General features: G+C 44.2%; 1 protein-coding gene across 3 annotated transcripts in view; it reads left to right on the top strand.

Moving 5' to 3' along the window:
* RSU1 (Ras suppressor protein 1) overlaps positions 1 to 26,140 on the top strand; it is a 203,532-nt gene that overhangs the window by 29,429 nt on the left and 147,963 nt on the right. For 2 of the 3 annotated variants that reach the window (XM_043564679.1, XM_043564677.1), the window contains exon 3: positions 9,552 to 9,602. The exons of the other annotated variant lie outside the window; for it this stretch is intronic. In XM_043564679.1, the coding sequence (XP_043420614.1) occupies positions 9,552 to 9,602 (51 nt within the window). The remainder of the gene's footprint in view (positions 1 to 9,551; positions 9,603 to 26,140) is intronic. 3 annotated transcript variants of the gene reach the window in all.

Raw genomic sequence — 26,140 nt, 5'->3', positions numbered from 1 at the left:
TAGTGCAATTGCTGGACTATGTGGTTGTTCTGTTTCTAACTTTTTGAGGAACCTCCGTACTGTTTTTCAGAGTGGCTGCACCAGTTTGCATTCCCACCAGCAGTGTAAGAGGGTTCCCCTTTCTCCACATCCTCACCAACACCCGTTGTTTCTTGTGGTGTTGATGTTAACCATTCTTGATTTTGGTAAAAAACGAACCTATGAATTAAGCTGCTTTTTTTTCTTTTTTTTTTTAAATCTTTCGAATGTCTTAAAAATGTCGGACAGTCGGCCTCGTGTTGACATTTATTTGCTTTATTTGGCCAATAAACACCAGAGTGAAAATTAATCAGCTTTTAGTTTGGAAACAACTTTTGAAGGGTTGTCTCTGCTGATGAGCTCTGAAACCATGGCAGAGCTATTTAACCGCCCTCTGCCTCATTTTTCCGATCTAAAATTGGGCGGGAGGTGATTAATAACAGTACTAGCATGTAGGGTCGCTGCGAGGCACGGATGAGGTGATACAGTTCCCAGGATGGTACCAGCTACCTCTCAAGCATTTGGCAAACCTGAGCTATTGTGGTCACTCCCTTATTTTAACAGTTTTGATGCTATTAAAGTGCCCGGCATAGCACATTGATGTAGTAAGCGTGACATAAATACTAGTTCATTCTTTTTTTTTTTTTTTTTTAAATTTTTTTTTTTCAACGTTTATTTATTTTTGGGACAGAGAGAGACAGAGCATGAACGGGGGAGGGGCAGAGAGAGAGGGAGACACAGAATCGGAAACAGGCTCCAGGCTCTGAGCCATCAGCCCAGAGCCCGACGCGGGGCTCGAACTCACGGACCGCGAGATCGTGACCTGGCTGAAGTCGGACGCTTAACCGACTGCGCCACCCAGGCGCCCCAATACTAGTTCATTCTTATCTCCACTCTTGCTTCTTTCACAGAGTCCCATAATTTAATTCAGCCTTTCATTTTCAAGATGAGAAGTTTGCACCTTAGAAAATTCCAGTGAGTTTCTCAGGATCTCATGGCAGTACGATTTGGATGTCACACTGCTTGAATTTGGTTATTCTTTGCTTTGAGTCCCTTCATGTAACTGTCCTATTTTATTCAGGATGATAGAACAGAGTTTTCCATTCACGTTTATACTTTTTATTATGGTTTGGAATTTCCACCGTCTTGGAAAGCAGGAGCTCAGGGTGGAATCTGAAGACCTCACTTGTCATCTTAGTTCCAAGTCCGGTGGTCGGCGGGACCCCAGAAAAACCACTTGGCTGCTGTGGGCCGCAGTTTCCTTACCTAGAAAATGGGAGGGGCTTCAGCATGTTGGTTTCTAGGATGCTGTAACGGACTTCTAAAGCCGCACCTGTTTTTCGTTACACCAATAACGTGGTTTATGCTAGAAAAAGTAGTGTAGATTGTAACAACACGCAGGTAGGTAGGTAGGTGGATGCAGAATAACATTGAGTCTGGACCGTGAAGATTTTACTAACCCTGAAAACATTTTCAAGCCTTTCCCTTTTCACGGGACTTTCAAATCAGCTTATCTCCTTTATGGCACTTACATTCCACAATGTGGCCTCGTGTTCTATTGCATCCCCTTATTATTACAGAGTAATCTTGTCGAGGGCAGTCAGTGTGCCCCACTCACGTGCTGTCCCTGTCACACTGCCCAAGTTCGGTCCTGCAAAACAGTTGCAGTGCACTGAGCGTGTGTTAATACGGCCCTCCTTACGCCTCAGGAGCAATTGATGACTGCACACCCTAGGTGACTTGGCCTATTTTTCTCTTGGATTCTCCCAGCCATCTTCAGAAGTGCAGATTTTCTTTGTATTTTTTTCCCGAAGGAGAGACTGGGAGGTGGTGCGTTTGAACAGGAATGGTGTGGCCTCCACGTTTTTAATAACGCAGTGACTCGGGACTAGTATCTCTTGACTTAACGTCCCAGTGGGCAGAAAGCCCCCCATCAGGGACCCGCTCACGGGGGTTCTCAACACCTGTGAATTCTTTGGTCACGTGCATTCACTTGCTTTCCTGTTGAATGAAAGGGCAATTTAATTACAGTTGTTAGACCCGTTATCTGCAAATAGTATAATTTAGTCAAGCAGCTTCAAAACCTTGCTACCGGAGGGTTTTCAACTCACTTTCAATAATTAGTTGTGAAGTAAGGGAAAGCTTTCATATCCTGGTGATATTTTTTTTTTTAGGTTTTAAGTTATGAGCAATATTCAGAAAAAAATGTTTTTATGATTCTGGGTGTGTTGATGAATATGATATTTGTATTATATCTTAGTATTGAACATTTTATTTTCTGCCTTCACTCTGATATATTGGCAAAAGCTGCATATTTAAGAAGATCCGATCTGTATCTTACTACCAGGGGTGAAATAATTTCAGCCATGCGACACAGGCAGGCATTTTAATCATGCATCATGGAGACGCAGAACCCAAATTGGTCAGCATTGCTTTCGGATGCTGACATCTGGCTGGCTTCCACATCCCTTTGGAGTCTCCGAATCAGGGTTATTTAGGGCTGTGGCTGTTTCCAGCCTACTGGGGAGCCAAAGTGGAAAAACCATTTGAACCGTCCTATATTTCAAGTTCAAATCAATTCTTTTTGGCCTACAACTTTGGGGGGAATTGAATTAATGGAGGGCACTATTTGTGATCTAATCTGTCATTGCACAGAATTTGAATCATGCCCCCAGAGTTGCCAAACAAGGCCGCCCTCTTTGAATATCCAGAAGTATGGTAGTTTTTCAAACATGGCGGTCTTTATCTCCACAAGAACTGTCAGAAAGGGGTAAACCATTTGCCCTCTGGTGATAGCAGTGTCTCTCGGACTTCTTCCCTTTGGGATGCAGTCTCTGAGGTAAACTGGGAATTCCAGTCCAATTTCTGTCACCAGTTAAGAACCTTTTATTTGAAATCCAGAGGCGGCCAATTCTGACCTATAGCAAGATAGCAGAATCCTTCAGGTCCCATTTCATATTGCGTGTTTTCAGGTCTCCTTCCCTGTGGTTCACACTGGCTTTGTTTTTTCCCTCTGGATGGAAATGCCATTCTGTGAAGTTACAACTTTGTCCCTTCTCTGAAGGGCTACCAGAGGAAACATTTGCCTTCTCGTTTGCCGAATAGAAAACGTAGAGACAATTTCCAGTGGGCCCATCACTGTGTTATGTTAGGTTATGTTGAAAACAAGGCTGTAATGTCATCTTATGGTGCTGTGGATCTCATCAAGTGGTTTTTTTCTTATGCTGCCTACTTTATGCTGAGAGAAGGACAAAGCCAAACTGATTTTGTTTTTTCTTATATATTTTTAAATGCTTATTTATTTTTGAGAGAGAGACAGAGTGAGACAGAGCACTAGCGGAGGAGGGGCAGAGAGAGAGGGAGACACAGAATATGAAGCAGGCCCCAGGCTCTGAGCTGTCAGCACAGAGCCCAACGCAGCATTCAAACTCACAAACCGCGAGATCGTGACCTGAGCCGAAATCGGGTGCTTCACCGACTGAGCCACCCAGGTGCCCCCAAACTGATTATAAATAATAATAATAATAATAATAATAATAATAATAATAATATCTGCTTCCATGTGTTATCTAGAAATTACGATTCTTTTCCTAGGAATATTTAGTTCTTTGAGTTTTCTGGATTGATTCCATTAAAATACTGGTTGCCCCATCCAGTCCTGTACTTTGCCTGTTTTCCATCCATTTGCTCAGGGAAACCTGGGATGGCATCCATAACCTCCTGTTGCTGGGTCCTGCAGGAATACCCTCTGCCCTAAAGCATTTTTGGATGTGTCACCCCATAATAAGTAACACCTCTTTCTCAACTACCTTTTGTCCTTTTTAATCTGCTACTCTTGTGTCGCTGTTCCTTTCTTAGCCTCCATTTTAGCATTTTGGGGCATGTTCTGTGTCCCTGAAGTGAGAAACTATGTAGTTTGCCATCCAAACCGGGACAGTTTCGAGAGGGGCAGTCCGCATAATCCAAGACGTCCCCAGACTCAGCAGGACGCATAGCCGATGGTACTTCGTAGAGAATGTCCAAGGTAGAGCCTGTTAGCATTCTGAGTGTGCTGAGTGCCCGAATGAGTCCTTGATTATATTTCTTGTGAAATTATTTAACCGGCCGGTTCCTTTTTGAGCATTTTCCTGCTGATTCCATTCTTGGCTGGAGAATAAATAGTCATAAATCACGTGTCCAGTGCCAGCAACCTCATCCATCCCTCCTTTCCTCCACTAATACCTCCTTCACAACAATTTTGTTTCCCACTGTTCGTTCTGGCCTGAAGAACATTATTCACCCAAGTGCCATTTCTAAAGGCTAGAGGCAGAATGATGGGCAAGACACCGCAGGCTTTAACTGTGTATGTCAACACACTCTGTAGTCATCTGGTTGATTTTTGAAATATATTCCGCTTTGAAAATGCCTAGGCAAGGCATAGTCTAATACTGCTTGAGGAATTTTAATAACAGTTTGTTCGCCCTGTTCTGGTGCTGCTCGTGCTTGATGGGTTGTGGCTAGCGGGACCGCTAAAGTATGTTATTCACACGGTGAAAGATCTCCTAGTGTGTGATTAAGATTTGCAAGGTAGGTCGGTGGGTACAACCTGCTTCCATTTTCCCAATGTATTTGACCATGGCGGCTTTTGTGCTTTTAAATAATCTATTCTATTTTGGTAGACCCTTTCTCCCTTCTTTTTTAACAGCACAGTTTCTATACAAGACTCACAATGAGCTCACCATTGCCAAGTGGAGGGGAGTGGCGGACTGTATAAATACGTTTGTCGCAACTCGGTCTTTGCCTGTTCCAGGCTTTGTGATTGATTCTGTGATTCTGATTCTGTCCAAATTAACTGCCCTCCCCGCATACCCGGCCTGGAGTCCTTTGTTGCCCTAAATATTTTCTCAAAGACCTTTTATTAGCTTGCTCTTCACTGCTCTAATTCCCCCCCAAGCCCCCCCCCCCCCACCTACTTTAACATGTAGCTCTGTCCCAATAGCATGAGAGAAAAAGTATGTCCTCGCGATGCTATCAGGTGAAGCCACAACTGCATTTCTCTTTATTAAACCAGAAAAAACAGCTTGTAAACTTTGTCACTTTCTCTCCTGCTAAATGCTTGCTGAAGGGACGTGAGGAAATGATTGAAAAGAATCCGCTTTCCCTAACTAAACCTTCCATTGTGAATGGTGGCTGGGAGAAAGAGCCGAAAAAGTTTTTTTCTAATTAGTTGTGATATTTTAGGAAACATTAAGACAGGAAGAGATGGGAGATTGTTCATTTTCTTTTGTAATCAGGATTGATTCCTGTGGCGCTCAAGAGGAGTGGTCTGCTAGTATGTGGGGCTGCTCGTTGTCTGCTGGTTTCAGTTTGCCCCACCTTCTGCCCCTGATTTTTAGCTGCCACAAGGTCACCTGGAACATAAGACTACGTTTCTCTGCCTCCCTTGCAGCGAGGCCTCACCGTATTACAAAATTGTGATTAATTGCTTGCAAGTCAAAGTACCATGTGCAGCTTCCTAGAAGTATTCAGAAGGAGGAAGCCTTCTTTTTTTCTGTCTTCCTGAGAGGGATGCAGACTGGATGGCTTAGCTCAGGCAGCCATCTTGAACCGTGAGGTGGGAGCCATGTGTTGGGGATGGTTGAGCAAGGTCCCTGATGTTTTCCTGCTCAGCACACACAGGATCGCCTGTGAGTGAGTGAGAGATAAACCCCCGTTGTGTGTACTCTTTGTTATATGTGGCCTGCTGTCACATGAAGGTGGCCGTAATCTTAACCTGTACATCTATAAATTTTTTTCATCTGGTTTGGGTAGCTGTTTGAGATTCTTCTCCCCGCCCCCGCATATCAGACTGTATACCTCAGATCAAGGAATGCTTCGTTGGTGGACAAGGAATCTTGACTTTTAAAATGTGCAAGATGTTTTGCACTGTTTAAAATCTTAAACGTCATGGGAGAAGCCACCACTGTGACTCTTTTGAAAAACCATGAAAATGCTCGTCTCCTCCCCCATTGCCTTTCTCTTCCCCCTTGTTAATGTTTCAATCCTAAAACCAGTCAGTGGGACAGAAAAAGAGAGGTGGTTGGGGTCAGGAGGGCCTGGTGGCCTAGAACGGGGTGTGGGAACCTGTGCGGGGAGAGGTGAGCATCTGTGCAGGTGGGGGAGCCTGGCCTGTGAAGTTCCAGCCCAAGCAGGAGAAGGAGCGTGTCGCTGTGGAGGAACAGGTGGGCAGGGGAGTCTGAGCAGAGTGCAAAGCAAAGGTGTCCCAGAAGGAGGGAGGGAGGTAGGAGAGATTGGTTACTGCATTGGTTCTTGAGTTGGATAGTGGAAAGGACACCAATTCCACAGAGGCTCTTCACCTAAGGAGTTAATGAAGGCACAGGATACGGCTTACCAGGTGTGAGAAAGCATTGGTGGACATCTGGGGCCTGAGCGGCTCACTGGGTTTGCTTCCCAGAGTCGTTTCTTAGTTGCTCAGGATGTTGCTCTCCAGATTTATGAACCATCAAGACGTGAGTGAGGAATCAGTGTTTGAGGAGAGCCTGGGCAGAAATGTCCAGCAATGTCTCTTATGCCCAACTGGGCACGTACCTCGTAGCCAGGCATAAGCCATCAGCCTCCGTATCCCTAAACAGTGTAAACAAGCTGGCCCTGGGGGTTTCAAGTTTAAGCTGAACATTGTACATCTCTAACTAGCCTGTTTGTCCCGATCTTGACCAAGCATCAGAACCAGATTTCCGGGTCCCCCTGCAAATACACATAGAGCCGTCCCCGCCCAGCTGTAACAGAATTCCATTTCATGCAGTTATATATAGGCTTATTGATTACATGGTAAGTAGGTTAGAGATAATGGAAGCCAGGGTGCTCATGTTAGAGAAGGGAATTACAAATATGGAAAGGGAAAAAGCTAGAGTGAACCGAATGATGTTGTATTAGAATTGCATGTATTGTTGTGAACTCAAGGTTTTGAATAGTGAATCGGTATAGATTGTGTGTGTGTGTGTGTGTGTGTGTGTCCATGTGTATGCGTGTGCAAGCTCTGTCCACTGAGAGGAGCTGAGAATACTGAGCCCCAAATAGCAGTGAGCACATCTGGTGTTCAGATTGTGTCTTATAAATACCATTTTCCACAAAAAGGACCCAGAGCTCATTAGAGAAATGGTGATTTCAGGGCTGTGGCAGAAAAAGGACAAGATGATCCGGGATGTCCTGTGCCAGCAAGCAGGGAGGTGCTCAGGGAGCAATGGAGACCTGTCACAAGGACAGCAGCCAGCTTGGATGGGCTCCCTGTGGCCAAATCAGACAATCTGAACACTGACATGAATAATAACAATAGATAATAATCCATTGACTGCAATAGGAAATCACAAAGCCCTACAAAAATAAAGAAGTACATTGCAGTGTCTCAACAGCCACACTGTTTGGACTGGATGATCCTGAGTAGTTGAAACCCTGCTCCACCCAACTGTTTTTGCAGGAGCGCCCACACTGTTTTTTAGCTCTGGACATTCCTGCAAGGCAGTGGGCTGCCTTGTGCCTCGTAGGATGCTTAGAAGCATCCTGGCCCCTGCCCTCAAGACGCCTCTGCTTTAGACTGGTGCTGTCCTAATACGGATGCAGTGAGAGCCACATGGGAAAGTTTAGGTTCTTAGTGGCCATGGTTGTTAGAATCAGAAATGTTCCAGACATTGCCAGACGTACCATGAGGGTAAGGATTATCCTGGTTGGGGATCATGAAATATGTGGAACAGGAAACTTGAAACACGAAGTACTCTCCCTTCCTCACCCCCCTTCTCCCCTTTATTAATTACAAAGGGGAAAAGAATACATTTTCAGTGGAGAAGCCTGGCAGGCGGAAGTGACCAAGGGGAGATCATCAGTGACAGGACGGACTGAAATCGTGTGCCACCTGATAGGAAGAAGAGCGCAGCATTTCTTCGACGCTCCTGCCAAAGATGCTTAACCTAAATCTAAGAACGGATGACAAACCTGCCCGGAGGACATAGTGTAGAATAACTTGGCCTGCAGCCTTCACAGTTGCCAAGCTCATGAAAGTCCAGGAGAGAGAAATGCAGGCGACAGGTGACCTAAGAGGGCCGGCAGCTGCGTACAGCGGGATCGTGAACCGGATTGCTTTCTCTAGAACAAATGATTGGGACATTTGGTGGAGACGGGTGAGGGCCAAGGATTAGGCGATTCCGACGGGTGACAGGAAGTCCTCGGCCTGGGTGGCCGTGCTGTGGTTTGCCATAGGATGTCATCGTACGAATCCTCTGAGCTTGGGCAGCATCTGACCTGTGGCATAATCTCTAATGGTTCAGGGCAGGAACATAGGTCTCTGTACTGCATTTTGAATTTCCTATAACTTTCTGAGGACTGAAAAAAAATACAAGTTATGGTCAGGAGTGATCTATTCATTTTCTTGCAGGCATGCTAAGACTTTGCTTGAGAAACAGTTTTGTCTTCTTCTTAGGGAAGAAATTCTGCATTAATATAATAATGTTCTTAGAGAAAGAATATTGGAAAGATGCCTAAATCTGTTTGCTCATTACGTATAATGTGTATTTAAAACATATGCTGGTCGTCCTGTGGAGCTTTAGAACCCAAAATGGAAGGCAGGTCACTTTTCTTCTTGGACTTTTTTTTTTTTTCTCTTGGTGGATCTGTGTGTATTTTCTTTCTTAATGGTTGGAAAACCTTCTTTTAAGCAAGTCTGTTCTTGTTTAGTTTAAAACTTCACAATACTATTTGAAACTGGCAAACAATGTGCAGGGGCGTGGCAACATCAACCAAAATAATTTCGGAGGAATTTTTTTTGATATATTAGTCACTTGATAGCGTGTAGAAGAATTTCTGGGTTGCCAATGGACATAGATGAAGTACTGTGCTACCTGTTTATTGTGACATGATCTTTTTGTCTTCACATGATTTAAAAAAATTTTAAGTTTATTTATCTTGAGAGAGAGAGAGAGAGAGAGAGAGAGAGAGAGAGAGAGAGAGAACATGAGCAGGGGAGGAGCAGAGAGAGAGAGAGAGAGAGAGAGAATCCCAAGCAGGCTCTGTGCTGATAGCACGGATGCGGGGTTCGAACTCATGAACCGCGAGATCATGCCCTGAGCAGAAATCAAGAGTCGGACGCTTAACTGACTGAGCCACCCAGGCGCTCCTGATGTTCGTTTGAGTACAGGTAAGGCATTGTGCCTCTCCAGGCTCTGGGGACCCTTCTTCTGACTGGCACACGTTATTGAGCTGGATGCCTCAGGCTAGGCCAGCAGAACAGGTCGCCTAGCAAAGCCAGTCGGCCCTCGTAATGTTTGATCCTGTGACATCAATCTCGTTAGCTCTAACTTGCTGTGCTAATTGCCGTGTTAATTGTATAACTTTTCTTAATTTGGCTTAACATTTAACAGTGTTACATGAAGGCTTGCTTCCATTTTTGTGAGTGGTAGCATTTCAACCTGTGAAAATAATTGAACGCTTTACCTTGTAGGAGTGTGGGGATAATTCGTGTACATTTACTGACTGTGATTTTTTTGTTCTTTTTTTTTTTTTTACAGTCTCCTTATCCCACATCACACAACTGGTCCTCAGCCATAACAAGCTAACAAGTGAGTTAACTTCATCGTTTGTTAGACTGTTTCTGACTTTGAGGTAATATTGTGATACCGTAGATTCTTTTGTTTCCTTTGAAGACACTCATGACAGATGATATTTGGGGAAACCTAAAATCGTTTTTGGTGACACTATGATGCATGAGCATATTGCCCTGGATTTTGTGCTTTTGTGAGAATTCTTGCCTAACGTGTGTAAACTGAAGACAAAATGACATTGCTTCTCTGGAAATGGTCCCATTCAGGGCTGGTAAGTGCCACAGCGATCTGAACGGCCAGGAGATTCGTTGGTATTTCATGAAAAAAAAGTACTACCAAATAATAATGTAAGAGTTCCTGGCTTTCTCTGTACTTCTCCTGAAAAGGGGAATAATTAACTGTTGTGATACTTTTCTTCTCTGATCAAAGGCGGGGGGAAACCCACAAAATTGTAGAAGTTCTATCAATCTGCATCTGTATTTTTCACATTTTGAGTCTGGTCCCCAAGAGGAATTCTCTGGGGGCGTGGGTGGTGTCATGGCCTGGTTAACCTAGAGGACATTTGATAGCTATTTTTATGACAATACCTCAGGTGAGTGATAATGGGCCATTTTATTCTTAGAGCTGTGCCTTTAAAGATTGTAATGACAGGGACCCACTCTCCTTTCTCATTCCTAATTGACTGTCACTTCCTTGTGCTTGCCTTAGCTCCTGTAGACTTGAATGATTCTCTAATCATGTGGTGAGAATATGTTAGGGAGCTTTCTGAGTCCCATGAAATTGAGCTGGGTGTCATGTTGAGGGATTTATGTCGTGAATCTGTGTGTGTGTGGGGTGCATTATATAGTGCTCGAGACATTGTCATTGAGCTGTTGATTATTGAGAATTAAGAAGGCAGTTAAGGCCCCTCATGTGCAGGAAACAGGCAGATTAGTTCCTTTTCAGCAAAAAGCACATATTTGTAAGGCCAAGGCAGAGTGGCACAATGGTCATGTTTGAGTAATGGTGGTCATAGAAGCTGAAAGTAAGGGCTCCAAGTCTCATGTGACCTTTTTTTTTTTTAAAGTTCATTTATTTATTTTAGAGAGAGAGAGAGAGAGAGAGTGAGTGAGTGAGCGCGCATCCCAAGCAGGCTCCACACTGTCAGTGCAGAGCCTGAGATGGGGGCTCAAACCCACAAACCGTGAGATCATGACCTGAGCCGAAATCAAGAGTTGGACGCTTAACCGACTAGCTGATACGCTGCCATTTTCATGGGTTTCAAAGCAAACAGCCCAGCTGTCCACTGAGACCATGGTCCTAGTTTAGAGGGTACTGCAGTTTTATCTCGAAGGGTAGACCGTGTAACCCCTGAATTCCCCAAGATTGCGTGAGAAGTTCCTGAAGCTGTTGCACAATTCATAAAAATAGCTAATTGCCAAGGTTCCCGTGGTTAGATTTGCATCATCAGTAGAGCGAAAAGAGTTTACATTTAAATGCTTTGTTCCTATTACATCATTAATTTATCTGTTCTTTAAAAAAGAAAAAGAAAGAAAGAAAGAAAGAAACCTTTCAGGTGTTTTGAGATTTTTTTCAGTTGTAGTTCATTTCTTTTTACATGTCCACAAAGACAGAAATCGTAGATGGGTGAATCTGTTTCTTTCTCCAGGCATCTAAGACGAGATGAATTTAGAGAGGCATAAACATGGAGTTAAATTGTATCTCTTAAAAACATTGACTGTGAATGGATTCAGACTTCAGATCTCTAACTTCCCTGCTTTTTGTTTTTTGTTCTTTTTTTCCCCCCCCATGTGAGACACTCTTGACCTAATCCAGTAAACTCTAATTAATCGTCTTGGTAAATTCTGTTTCAAGCCATTGTGTGCAGTGTCAGTGACACTCGATCTGTTCCACTAAGGTCAAATTAGCATCTTTTACTATTTTTCTGGCATTTAAATGAATGACTTCGCTATGGTTTTTCCAGTATTTATAGTAAATATGTCCATTTGATGGAAATATAAATATGCATGAAATCTAAGAGGCTGAGCACACCCTCCTGTCACTTTGTATTGTAATCAGTGTCTTTCACTTTCTGTGGTTTTTAATAGGACCTGGCTGACATTGCTACATTAAAGCCAGTGGGACACGAAAGATAAACCGCTCAGCCCCGCTTTTATCTTGCAAAAGTAGTTGTGTTTTTCTCTGAGCCTGCCAGTTACGCTGTTGTTTGACATTTCCACCTGTGTACTTAGCGAATGAGTGACAGGCTTGCACAGACCGGGACCTCGATTTGGGGACACCGTGTGATGCTGGAGTCAATGTCTGCAGAGCCATCAGGGACCGTATGGCATCAGACGGACTTCCTTTCGCTGTTGGTGGTTTTGACATCGACGGGTCCTCTCCACGTGGTCCAAGTGAGGCCACGGGAAGCCGGGCGTGGTCAGTCACATGATCCTTTCTTTCACCCGAGATTCTGTAGTTTTCCCTGAGTTCACAAAGAATACTTACAAATTGTCAAGCCAGTCGCTATGAGAGGTTCATCATGATTACAGCATCACTATTTAAATTTGAGCCGGGAGAATTGGGGCAGCGTGGACAGGTTTTGGTAGAGTCCGAGGGGCTCACCCTGCCTGAAACAACTCTCCTAGATGCGAGTGTCTCCCTGACGCGTTCAGAGGAAAGGCAGAGCCATGAGTGAGTCTTTCCCTTCTTTCCTTCTGCTCTGATCGGGCAGGTGCTAGCTGGGAGCCCAGCACAGGTTCTTCGTGGCCCAGGGAGACTGGTTTCAGAGCGAAGGTGAGGTTATGGCGCCGGGCTGCCCCTTCTGAAACCGCATTCGTGCTGTGATAGCAAGCACCCCTGGGGGAAGGTGTAGTTCGCCTGATTTTCAGAACCCGCCCTCATCTGGCCCGTCCTCCTCCAGCCAGTGTGTCCTCCTCCAGTGCATCAGACGGATGGGGGGGTCGGTCTCTCCCCTGGCCGGCCCTGCCTCTGCACCTGTGCCACCTTGCCTCTTCTCTTCCACTCTGCGCGGACTTGTCTCCTCATCCTCTGCCCGAGGCTCCCCTGACTGCCCTGGGCAGTGGGAAATCTCTCTTCCCCAGACTCCTGTTGTCACAGACCCTTACACCAGTGTGGCCCCGCTTGTCCTTCTCTGCTTGATATTTATTCCCTCTCTCCAGACAGATCAGAAGTTTTCTCCAAAGTGGGGACCGTTCGTTTCTTACTTTGACACCTGTCGCCCAGCACGTGGTGGCTTGCCAGCAGTTGCCTGTGTCAAGCAGTAATGATTGATAGCGGGGAACAGTAGGTGACAGGGAGGTCCTGACAGGAGACAGCTGGCCTGAGGTCAAGCAGTCTGTGTCCAAACTGCCCGGTGTCAGGACTAAGTGGGACTCAAGTCGATGTGGCCCCCACACACACTCTGTTTCTTACTCGTGGGTTCGTGCAACACCTACTGGACTACGAGTGCCCTAGAGGAGCATTATCTGGGACACCTGGTGTCCACGCTCTTGATTTCAGCTCAGGTCATGATCTCACGTTTCGTGAAAGTTGGCCCCGCATCAGGCCCTGCGCCGGCAGTGTGGAAGCCTGCTTAGGACTCTCTCTCCCCCCCCTCTGCTCCTCCCCTGCCCATTCTTGCTCTCTGTCAAAATAAATAAACTTATTAAAAAAAAAAACAAACATTACCTTATGTCCTGGAAATTGATGTCCTTATCGCGTTCCTAGTCGTAGGGACCCTTCTTGGTTGAGGAATGAGGTGCTGGGAGGGCGCCCCTCAGGTGCATCTAAGAATCCACAGGTGGGAACACTGGCGCTGATGTCAGGAGGAAGCAAGGGCACACCTTCCCCCAGAGACCCCCCTGGACTTGGCTGTCACTTCTCCGGAGGGCGTCCTTTTGCTCTTATGGATGTGACAGCTTCTGGGCCCCTTCCTCTAACACGTAAAGGTGGTTTTCTATGTTTAAGGGCCTAGGTTACTTACTGATTCCTTCACTGAGGTAATTGCATTATCATTTCCTTGAGCTGAGGAGCCCTATCAGATGCTGTTTTGTATCTACCCTCAGAAAAGTACCAAAAGCATGGTGAACATCAGATGCTGGGCCCTCAGTTAATGCTGGTTGATTAATGGATTGGCAGGTGATGAGTTGTGCTTTGTGCTAAGTCAGAGCAGACAGATGACATACCCAAGGGCTTGCCAGCTCTCCGTGTTTTGGAAGAAGGGAACGTAGTGGTGATTTCAAAGGCTGTTTCCTGTGCGTCTGTCCCTCTGTTCCAGTCCTTGTCTTTGTCATTACTCTGCTTTTTAAGTCAGTGTAAGATGAGTCTTTTTATTTGGCTCCATAATCTCATACCTGGTTTTTATGGTGGCTTGGAAACGTTAGCTTTGTAAGTGCTTTTTGTTTTCTACTTGTTTTCAGTCTTACAATTTCATTTTGAGGCTGTCATTTTAGGACTTGTCCACCAGAGGTCACTGTTGAGATATGTATTTTTTTTTTTCCCCCAGGTCTTTTGCCCAAAGATTAAAAACCAAATTTGTGTTGTCAGATTCAATTTTTTGCAGGCTGTTCTGCTGTGTCCAGTAGGGTATGTTGCTGTTGCCATTTACGTGGTGCAGCTTGTGCCATAATTGAGGTAGATCCCTCTAAGGATATATGTTATTTTTTTGTTTTGCTCCTATAATTATCATTCAGCCTCAACATACTATTTTTTAGTGTTTATTATGGCTTCTTTCTCAAGCTACAAAGTTTTCTTCTTTACGTCGGAAGAATTTTATCGCCTTCTGTAATATTTTGTATTTGGCACATGTGAGATTTTATTCCTGGGGAAGAAAGTTTAAAATATGTATATGTGTAACCAGATTTTAATAACCATGTATTTTTTCAAATGTAAAGCTACAGAATAAATTCTTAATCTTGATAATCTCCAAACATTTGAACAGATGACTATAGGCATGTATTATTTTTCTTGAATCTGCCAAATCTGAGACATTAAAAGAGATCACAGTTCTTTAAATATTTTCTTCCCTAATAGAAGTTTTAATTAAAATGACTTTGTTTGATCTGAATCAAAAAGAGAAAAACAACCATGTAAAACTCAGGGAAATGTGCATTTTGTGTGTACTTTAACAGATTCTTCTACTAAACACCACTGTGTCGGGAAGGATACTATGCTTTATGAAATGAATTACACTCTGAGTCAGTGATAAAACAATTTCTGGGCATAATTTTTTAACATGAAGCTTTTCTTAATTTTACAAACAATTTTATTTTTATAGCAAAACCCACATACAGATATTGCTAGCACCTTGAATATGACAATAGTGTTTTATAGTTTATGACTCATGCATTTTGAGGCTTAAGTACTCATCATTTTGTGTAAGGAATGCAGAGGATATCATTTCGCTGTGTGTAAACGTTGAACAGCCAGCTCTGTGTAAACCTTTCATGAGTGCGGGTCTCTGGATGTAACTGTTCACTTTTATACTTTGAACTCTGAACTGTCCTATAAAACCTTTCCTTGAGCTTTTAGGAGTTTTGCCTGCAGTATGAGGCCTTAATGTGACCGTATCTTGTCATTTAATGTATCGGAAATGGCTAGTCAGGCAGTAAACCTAAGTTTTATGGCGAAACATGTTTTATTTTTTTTAACAGACTGTTTCCTATTAGTTATAGCTTATGTATGAATTCGAAATTATAATGAATAAGAAGTGCTAGGGTTTTTTTTTTTTTAGCTATTTCAATAATTTATAGAAGATAAGGTTTTAAATACGTAGAGGTTAATACAATGTTTTAAAATTTTATGTAGATATGGGTATTGATAGGATAGCTAAAGGTAAATGTTGTTATAGATGAATTAAGTGGCGTTTTCCACATGAAAATAATGGCGTAATTCTCAGAATATGCAGATCCAATTATATTGAAGAAAATGAATCAGTTTTTTTAAAGCCTGATAAATTAAACCCTTTTCTACAGAGCTCATAGATTGTTGAGATGAATGAGAAAAATTAACTGTCCCAACTCATAAGAATGACCTTCACCAGTGTGCAGCACCTTTCTGTTCTGAAGTCTCTAGTCAGTTCTTCTTCCATAGATTATTTGTCATGCCTTATGCAAAAGTTCTTGTGCATGGCTTGTATGAAATTAAATCGAGGGGGAATATGCAAAATAAATCGTCTGTGTGTCATGAATTTATCTTGTGACAATGTCAAAACAGCTTGCTGTTTGCATTTTAAGAGAGTATAAATGTATTTATAATACAGAGGCTTTGATCAATAGCTTATTTTTTTTAATTAGTGCACATTTATCAGTTTGTTACTATGCCATCATTTGAAAGATTGGATTTGGAGAACTACATACATAGTATCTTGGGGTCTAGCAGCTATTAATTAGACAGTATCTATCCGATGATACCTGTGGTTAGTTTACTATAAAAAAAATTGACGTGCACTTGGGAGTTTGTCGTTCCTTTTGGTTCTAGTTAGTAAATGAGCCTGCAGGGTCATCATGCGCAAGAATCTGTTGCCCCTGTAGTCCGGGACCAGCCAACTCTGAGGCCACTGGGTGAAGTTGGAGAAGCTGACTCTCAACGTGTCCTTAGTTCAGAGACGGTGACCCGCTGATCCCGCACTACAAACTGATACGTTCCTATTCTAGGATCTCTTCTCTTGGGGTCCTACTCAGTGCTACAAGGAAGCCAGCTGAAGTGTAGTGTGTTAATTCTTCCATGGTCCATTTTTAAATGGAGTGACTTCAGTTATGAGAATTTCAGAACGGTGGCAGGCTGTGGAGAAAATAAATGTGGGGGCAGTTTGGATCTGTCCTTTTGCAGATCATAACTGGCCTCTCTGGGGAACTGATCTTGAAAAGCGTTTCATTTTACTATTTATAGTAAGACTCTCAAACACGATTGATTGAATAGCAAAAATTTATATCTAAATTATCTGTTGACTATTTCTCCTAAATAATGTGCGTGTGTGTGTGTGTGCACGCACGTTCATGTGTGTACTATGGAGAAGGGTGGGAGAAGATATTCTAGGAGGTACATTTCATTGGTGTATATATTCTTTACAGACGTTCTTAATATTTCATAACTCACCAGCCTTTTTTAATAGGGTGAAACTGTGTCAATGGCCCCTAGAAAAATGCACATAGGTTTTGTGGATCCTATAAAAACCATCCATAAATTCTTTAGGGGTGCATGTAACTCAGACTTAGAAACCCTAGAGTAGGGGAAAGATAACAGTATATTTGCACTGTAGATATACTGGTGCTATTTCTTAGAGATATTTGCCAGAAAATTGTACAAAACTTTAAAAAGATGACTTTCTTTTTTTTAAATAATTTTTTTAAAACTTTTATTCATTTTTGATAGGGAGAGACAGAGTGACAGCAGGGGAGGGTCAGAGAGAGAGGTAGACACAGAATCCGAAGCAGGCTCCAGGCTCAGAGCTGTCAGCACAGAGCCCGACATGGGGCTCGAACCCACAGAACCATGAGATCATGACCTGAGCTGAAGTCAGATGCTGAACTGACTGAGCCACCCAGGTGCCCCTAAAAAGATGATTTTCAGTACAATGTGAAATTCACTTTTGACAACTTGTAAAAAATGTTCAAAAGCTCCACCTACTTTAGCTACTGAAATTTACATTTTGTTAAATAAGAATTTGTAATCTTGAGTGGAATGCATATATATTGTTAACCTTAAATATAAAACTACCCATTGTTTTACCAGCAAAAATGGGCTTATTCGGGAATAGCAGAGAATTGCAATTTGCTGTGGCAAAACCGTAGACAAGTTGGGAGAACAAAGGAGAGGGGCAGCTCCTCTGTGGAGGAGAGGGAGAAGTTGGGGATGCTGTTATAAACAAAAAGCCCGTTGGTGTAAACTGGTTGCTGGAAGTATAGTGGTTTTTCATTGGCTGAGTTGTGACTGTCTCTCATTGGCTGGTCTGTTGCCAGGGGGAGGAGGTAAGCCTTTCTTCCTCCAGCAGAGATGGTCAAGTGGTATCTGTGTGCAAGGTCCAGCTCTTCCTCTTGGGGCTACAGTTGGCAAGCGGCAGGACGTGTGTGCCCCCCTGCTGGCCTCCCAAGTCCATTTTAGTGAGATTTCCCTTTGGTAATTTTCACAGTATATACATATTTCAGTTCCCTTAAAACCTTGAGAATGAATGCCTTTCCCATTTCAATTTTTCTTTCTCTTTGCCAGTCAGCCTACTAGGACAGAACGCCACTCTGATGTGATTGGCCACCAGTTAGCAAACTCATCCGCATCCTTTTCAGATATTTTTAGTATGAACCCTCTTGTCTAATTTTTGACTCTTCCTGTAGCCTTTTCCTCCTGCCTGAATATATGCTTTTCTGATCACCTGCTTCGTATCTGCAGGACCTGCCCCTCTTCAAATCTTACTCATCCTTCAGAAAGTTGAGATGAATTCTCTTCTTGCCCCACAAAGTCCGCCTGTCCCACCATGTGCACTGTGTGGCAAATGACATGTAAGGCCCTCCCAAGTTTCTTAGACTCTGAAGGGCCGACCTTACATACATCGTGACTAGAGCGTGGAAAGAAGGGAGGCAAAGAACTAGCATGTATTGACGTCCTACTCCCTGTCTGATAGAAGCCACAGGCCTGGAGCCATCAAGTAGCTGGAGCTGGAAGGTGGAGGGCTTTTCATGGCCTCCAAGCCTCTGTGCTCACCACTGCCCTGCTGCCCCTCCCAATGATGTAGGTGTGCGGTTTAAATATCCCACCCCTGTCCATCTAGGAGGAAGCTTGGCCCTGGATCTTAACATATTCAGATGGAAAAGTAGGGAGAATTCCAGAAGTGAAAAGGCACAGGTGTTATTCTTAGAGGGGGCCTTCCCAAAGCTACTGGTGCAGGTTGTGTGGATTTTTCTAGCCATGGGCATTTATCCCCCACTCTCTTTCTTCCTCATGTAATTACTCCCTTCCTTGGCATTGAAATGTAAGATGGGGAAAGAAGAGAAGCAGCCCTGCGTGCTCTCTTGCTGAAGTCATTCTTAACTGTAAAAGAAGACACAAACAGGGGCGCCTGGGTGGCGCAGTCGGTTAAGCGTCCGACTTCAGCCAGGTCACGATCTCGCAGTCCGTGGGTTCGAGCCCCACGTCGGGCTCTGGGCTGATGGCTCAGAGCCTGGAGCCTGTTTCTGATTCTGTGTCTCCCTCTCTCTCTGCCCCTCCCCCGTTCATGCTCTGTCTCTCTCTGTCCCAAAAATAAATAAACATTGAAAAAAAAAAAAACAAGACACAAACTGTTGGCAAAGCATGTTGTGTTTGTGTGTGAATTTGATGTCTCCCTCTTGATGTTAATATTCGAGGATTGAGGGGCATCTGCCTGGGTGGCTCAGTCGCTTAAGCGTCTGACTGCGGCTCAGGTCATGATCTCATGGTCCGTGAGTTCGAGCCCCACCTCGGGCTCTGTGCTGACAGCCCAGAGCCTGGAGCCTGCTTTGGATTCTGTGTCTCCCTCTCTCTCTGCCCCTCCCCCTACTTGTGCTCTGTGTCTTTCTCTCTCTCTCAAAGTTAAATCAACATTTAAAAAAAATATTCGAGGATTGAGTGTGTGTGTATCATATAATGATATTTAAGAGCCTGGAATAGCTCTTTTTATGACACTGAGCTTGCTTTCTGCATTGATTGAACTTTGGTTTTGTTTTCACATTCTCTTCCTTCTCACCGTGTCTCAGAACTTCTTAGGCATCTTTTTCTAGAGAAATCTCTGTCCTCTGCTTGTCCTTCACTACATGTCAGTCCCTTCCAGACCATCGAATGCCACTGTCTTTCCTCCCACTGCTGCTTCTCTCACCCAGCTCCCTGCTTAAAGCTGTTCGCCGACATCCTGCCTTGCTGGCAGTGAAGTCTCAAGCCCTGGACTGTAATTCCCCAGGTATGTTCCTAAAAGAATTCCGGCTTTGGAAGTCCTCCTCAAGATTGTGTAGACCATTGCTTGGTTCTCTCTGGGCAGTTAATAAAAGATTCAGAAATCAAGTAAATTTTGCATCCTCAGAGGAGCAGAAATCCGTGCTTGTCAGCTTTTTAGGAGATTTGTTTGGCCGCGCGTACACATTTTTTATAGCCCAGGGACATATATTTTTGCATGTTTGACTTTATACTGTAAAATCTGCCGTAACGCTTGCTTGTAACTTTTCTTCCCTGATTTTTGTGGAATTGATTATTCTCAATGTTGCTGAAAGAGGAGGGTTTTGTTTTGGGTTTTTTGGTTTTGTTTTGTTTTGGATTTTTGGGGTTTTTTTGGTTTGTTTGTTTGTTTTGCAGTGAATTAAGTCAGGATATTTTTGGTTAGTAAAATTACTTAAGCGGTAGAACCTTAAGGAGGCCCATGATAGGATACAATAAATGTGTACCTCTAGGTGTGGTGCTTAGTAAATACTGTTGATTAGCTGAAAGTAGCATTGCTGTTGTCATTTGTAAAGCTAATAACAGCTGGGGGGATGTTGGCCTTTATTGGGTGGACATTTAGATATTTTGGTATTTTACTTTTACCTTGAGGAACATGTAGATCCTTTTAAATGAGAACCTGTTTTACTGTTTCATAAACTTTATGTTTTTAAATAACCCATAACTACTGTAATTCACTGTTTTAATGGCTGCTTTGGGGAAAATCCCATGAAATCTGTAAAGCTGGTTAGCATTAGTATACTTTTGAACTAAACGTTCTTGGGCTAAGATACAATTAGTTCGTTACCCACTTTGTGTTTTTGGCCAGAAAACAAAAGTCATTAATCACTATAAATACAAATGACCTTTTTGGCATATAAAATTCTGAAGAGCGTAATTATTTGTATGCGAGACTAAAGAGATTCTTCTTTACCGGTAATCATTAAAATGGCATTCAAGGCTGTGATTCCTAATTTGCTGGAAGAATTGGCATCTATATAATGAGTCTAGACGTCCTGTCTGTGGTAGGAATAGACGAATGTCCCTGTTACCGAGGATTAAAGGGGCTGTCCTTTTACTCTGGCCAGGAACGCCCCAAGTTCATATTCATGTGGTTTCTGTTCTTTTGGTTTCTTCCCACCTTACCTCATTCAGAGTACAGGGGGACGGATGGTGGTTGACCAGGACTGAATTCATCCAATACTGGGGCAAGGAAACGTTTGCTTTCGCCACTTATATGATCTTTCTTCCCTCACTGTGCGGAGAATGCATAATCTCACTCCTTTGGATGTATTCGCATGGTTTTCGTAATTTTTCTAATAACTTTCTTGTAGCACTTTATCTTAGGGATCTAATAACTGGCCTCATTTAACTACCTGCCACCTTCCCTTATCCTTCTCTGTTAAAGAAATCTTACAAAGCAGCAGAAGCATGTCAAAGTCTAACCGAACATGTTCATTTGTTATAGCAATCAAGTCTCCTCTTTTTAATATAAATATAGGGTTTGGGGAAAGGTTTGGGGAAGGCGTGCTGTCTGATTTATTTTGCTCTGCCTTATCCCATATGGTGGTGTCTTTGGGCTTTGTGTGGCCTGTGGGTCAGTGGCACTCCGGAGATTGGCGCGAGTTGGTAGCGTTTCACCCATTGCAGGGCCAGGAGCACACCCACCACTGGGCCATGTGCTGGTCTTAGCCCTGGCTGTGGGCAGTGGTTCCTATTAAGAACCCTCTCTGAGTCTCCCTCTTTGGACCCTTGGGGCGGGTGGCAGTCCCTCCCCGGTTTCCCATGTGGAGGCAATGGCTGAGCCCTGAATTCAGTTTTACAAAGAGGCATGCAGGCCGAATCCTCTTGGCCTTCATGCTATAGCCTAGTGCCTTTCCTTTGTAGGAATCTCCAGATTAAATAAAACCCCCCAAAGCAAAAAAGCCTGGTGTTTCTGCAAAAATAGTTAGGCACAGCGTAGTTCTAAGTACTCAGAAGTTTGGTGGAAGGTGGCGGGTAGGGTTCACAACTCCGGATTTCATACCCGTGCTTATGATGAAAACCTACATGTGTTCTGAGCGGCTTCCGGCTTCCCAGCAGCCGTGGGTGGTAACGTGGTGCATGGTCTATTGCTGCCCTTTTGTAGCTGAAGAGGACCCGGCTGTCGGTGCCAACCATATGGCTCTAAAGACCAATGCCTGACCCGCCGGCCCTTCCGTGGGCTGCACACAGGCGAGCGCCTGTCCTTATGTTTTGCAGGGTGCCTGCTGCTCCCAGAGCCTGTCACTCTTCTCAGTTTTGTTTCTTTGCCTCGGGCCACAAGATGCTTTTGTTCGAGAAGCCCCCGGATCGGCTGCACCCCAGCTGGTCTGTCTGTGCTGTCATTACCACCCAGCATTCTCCATTTAATTCTCCGTGTTTTGACGGCCAGAAGTGTAGCAAGGGGCGTCTCTTCATAGGACCACGCTTGGTCATGATGAAGTTGCTGCTGAGTGACTTAATTCGATGAACTAGGGAATTCAGAACTTTGCCTCTTACGTTGTTCTTTTTCCTCAGTACTGATTGCACCATAAAGATTTGTATGGGTGTCACTGAAGCAAATGAGAGTTCATCCACCCGACGCACAGCACACCAACAAAAACTGACCAAGTTTTTGCAGTGGAAGAAAGTAAGCTTTATCTGTTGGTCTGGTGCCACCCAAGAGAGTTAGGGGGCTAATACCCCAAAGTCCTGAACTCCCCAGTAGCTTACAAGTGAGGATTTTTTTTAAGTTCATTTATTTTGAGAGAGAGAAAAAGAGTGGGGGAGGGTCAGAGAGGGGGGAGGAGAGAAAAAATGTGAAACAGGTTCCATGCTGTCAGCTCAGAGCCCCACGTGGGGCTCCATCCCACGAATCCTGAGATAATGACTGGAGCTGAAATCAAGAGTCAGACACCTAACTGACTGAGCCACCCAGGTGCCTCACGAGTGAGGATTGTTTTTTTTTTAATTAAAAAAGAAACTTTTTTTAATGTTTATATTTGAGAGAGAGAGAGAGAGAGAGAGAGAATGCGAGCAGGGAGGGGCAGAGAGAGGAGACACAGAATCTGAAGCAGGCTGCAGGCTCTGAGCTGTGAGCACAGAGCCCTACGCGGGGCTCGAACTCACAAACTATGAGATCATGACCTGAGCCGAAGTCAGACGCTTAACCGACTGAGCCACCCAGGTGCCCCACAAGTGAGGATTTTTAAGGGCACGGTTTGAGGCAGGGGTCTTCTGAGAAGGTGGATGCTGTTGATTGGAGGCCCATGAAGTCACGTTAACAGATACTGCTTAGTTACTTCTGGTGCTACTTCATCTGCTCCCATGGAAGGGGTTCCATCCGAAGATACTTGGAATCTGAAAGATACCTCCGTTCTTCATGTTGGAGATTTCATCAGGGGCATTTGGTGCTTCTGTGTTGAGGGCGTTGCTGGTTAGCTGCCTGTACGTGCTCAGGATAACTGGGTACGTGTGTAAGCTAGTGAGGTTGTGTACTTCCTGTTCCTTTGAGTGATAAGCAGGAAGTCCCGCCTCTTGGGCCTGGTTCTGTGTGTGCCAGGCCCAGCTGTGCCTGGGCGCCATATGACCTCTAGTGTTCCTTTTTTCCTCTGAACTGAGGATGTGGATGCTAGCTTCCTGGAGAAGCAGAAGCTGACTGGAAAGTATAGGATTATAGCCCCCAGGTTGGGTGGGTCAATCAACCATCTAGATTGCCTTTTGTGGGTTTTTTTTCCCCCCACTTTTCATCAACTCAGAGCCTCAGTAGCTTACTGAGGTGACAGAGAAGTCTTAATTTGGGTGATCTTACTTAGCATTATATCATGAAGGAAGGGACATACGTACTGGATTAATGATTTTGATGTCCCCAGTAAATTAAAAGTTTTTTGAACAAAGCGTGGTCGTCCCTGGACCAGCAGCATCAGCGTCCCCTGGAAACTTGTTGAAAATGCAGAATCTTGGGCCCCATCCCAAGCCTACTGAGTCAGGAACTCTGTGGCTTGCATTACCCACCCCCCATCTGTGCTGTCAGAAGCCTTCCAGTAATTCCGATGTACTCGAATTACAGCGAAAGTTTGAGACCCCCCCCCCCACCCTAGAGCAGCATTATCTAGAACTTTCTGCAGTGAAGGGAATGTTTTCTATCTGTGCTGTCCAAACAGCAGCCACCAGCCATTTGTCATGTGGCTTGTGTGACCAGGCGACTGAATTATTAATTGTACCTAATTGCAACTAATCTAGATTTAAATTTATTTCTTTTTTCTTTATTTGTAATACTTTTCATCCAATTCCCTTCCCTCCCCCCATCTTCCACCTCTGGTAACCATAACTCTGATCTCTTTTTTTCTGTGAGTTTGTGTGTGTGTGTGTGTGTGTGTGTGTGTGCGCGCGCGCGTGTGTGTGTTGTAAGCTTCCACGTGTGAGTGAGATCATACCGTTTTCGTCTTTCTCTGACTTACTTCACTTAGCCTGATGCCTTCCAGGTCCATCCATGTTGCTGGAAATGGCAGGATTTCCTTTTTTATGGGTGAGCTGTGTTGCGTTGTGTATACACACACCCCATTTCATTGTCCATCCACGCATCGGTGGGCATCTTGGTCCCTGTGACTAATGCCGCAGTGAACATGGGTGCAGATATTTTCTGGAGACAGCGATTTCATTTCCTCAGGATGAATACCCGGAAGTGGAACTGTCGGATCACATGGTAATTCTAGTTTCAATTTTTTGAGGGACGTCCATACTGCTTTCCGTCGTGACTGCGCCTTGGACAGCCCAGCTCCAGAGTGTACCTGTACTTTTTTTATTGTGTGGATGAACTAGTAGGCTTTTAAAAACAAGTTACTGGTTACGGAATTGTTAATTTTACATCCCCGAACAAAACGCTCCTCAAGTGAAGGTCCGATTGCCATAACAGTCATTTCTTCAGGTTTTTCCATTGCACGAGACAGCTGACTCTTGCTCGCTACTGGGTCAACTGTTGATTAGAGTTGGAGCGCTCTGGCCTGTCCATTGTGTCCAGCGAGTGGTTTCTGAGGCTTCCTGCCAGAGGGAGCCTCGCAGGGGGTGTTAATGTAGGAGATTAGGCAGGTCCCCTTCCGGCCCTGACTGGGGAGCCCACCCCGGGACTCTCGTCGGGTTGTCCCAGAACCGCAGAGTACGACTGCTAAGTCTGGCTGGCTCATGCTTCTCACGTCAAATGAGAATAACGTTCAGGTTCTGGACTTAGGAGGCCTTGAAGGAAAAGAGGCTCCTGCTGGGCTCGTTGGTCTGAATTGTTGTCAACTGCCAGAAGATAACTTGAGGCTAGTCCTGGGTATAGCTCCTGGGGTGGCAGGACCACATCTTTGTCACCTAAAATACAGCGGAAACTCTGGCCCGAGAGTGTTCCCAGTGGTCCTCTGATCCTGTGACTAAAGCAGAATGTGGCATTTAGGAGCCAGGGAACACCTGAGAGCGGTCAGGGACCTCTCTCTCAAACGTGGCAACTGGAGTCTTAAAATCAAAGCAGCCGTTTTTGACAGAAAATGACACTCAGTGCTCTGTCACAAGCAAAGTTCTACATGACTGAGCTTCCTAATTGAGGACCTCATTTGTTGCATTATTTAAATCCATATTGTTGATTTTCTTAATCCAGCTCTTTGGAGAATCGTAGAATGTTGAAGCCAGGTGGAAGAGAACTTAGAAAGGGTCACAATCCAGCCAGGACTCCTGTGTCCACACAGCACACGGCCCTCTGTTTCCCTTGTGTACTCAGCTCCTTGTTGTCTCTAGACTTTGTGCTCAGCTGGGGTCACAGTCACAAACAGAACAAACAGATCGACGAAAAGGCGTGTTGCGAGGGCGTAATTAAAAATACATCGGGGCACCTGTGTAGCTCAGTCAGTTAAGCATCTGACTCTTGTTTTGGGCTCAGTTCACGATCTCACGGTTCCTGAGTTGGAGCCCCATTCTGGGCTCCATGCTGACAGTGCGGAGCCTGCTTGCGATTCTCTCTCTGTCTCTGTCTCTCAAAATAAATAAACTTTAAAGAAAATAAATCTATCGATGCTGACCATTCACTTACATTTTGAAATACTTCATGCTAATGTGTCAGGCAGAGATCTTGAAAAATTTCACCAGAGTATTCTGACCGGTGACGTATTACTGCCATTTTTTCCCTAAAGGCTGCATTTGTTCATGTTGCATGTGTGTATAATTTAGTTATTGCACAGCTCATATTGTTAACTCGTTCTTTTTTCATGTATAATTTCATTAGAATTAGTTTTCCAAGCCCAAGAGCTGTTTCCCTTTATCTACTCTGAGACTTCTTTTGTAACTTACTTTCTTTAAATAGATCACCTTTCTCACTTTAATCCCAGACGTATTGAAATGCTAGGTGTTAAAAGTGTGGCTCTATACACATCATAAACATTCTCTAAATACTGGCTGAAAGAGTGGATGCTATCCCATCCAGCCAGGTCTGAATGTTAATTCCTTCTGATTTTTGCTACGGCCAGGTGGCGGGAATTCTGTAATTGAGAGAGAATATTAGCTGTGTAATGTTTTTCCCTTTTTAGCTTAAATGGAGTCTCAACAACAAAATTCATATGCATACAAAAGGCTGGGAGAAGTAGAGTAAATTGAATGTAGGGTTATTGTTTGTGTCCACAAAACAAAGC

This window comes from Prionailurus bengalensis, chromosome B4 (assembly GCF_016509475.1).
Source record: "Prionailurus bengalensis isolate Pbe53 chromosome B4, Fcat_Pben_1.1_paternal_pri, whole genome shotgun sequence".
Classification (NCBI taxonomy): domain Eukaryota; kingdom Metazoa; phylum Chordata; class Mammalia; order Carnivora; family Felidae; genus Prionailurus; species Prionailurus bengalensis.
Note: the sequence above shows the minus strand (reverse complement) of the source record. Positions and strands in the feature narration are given on the sequence as shown.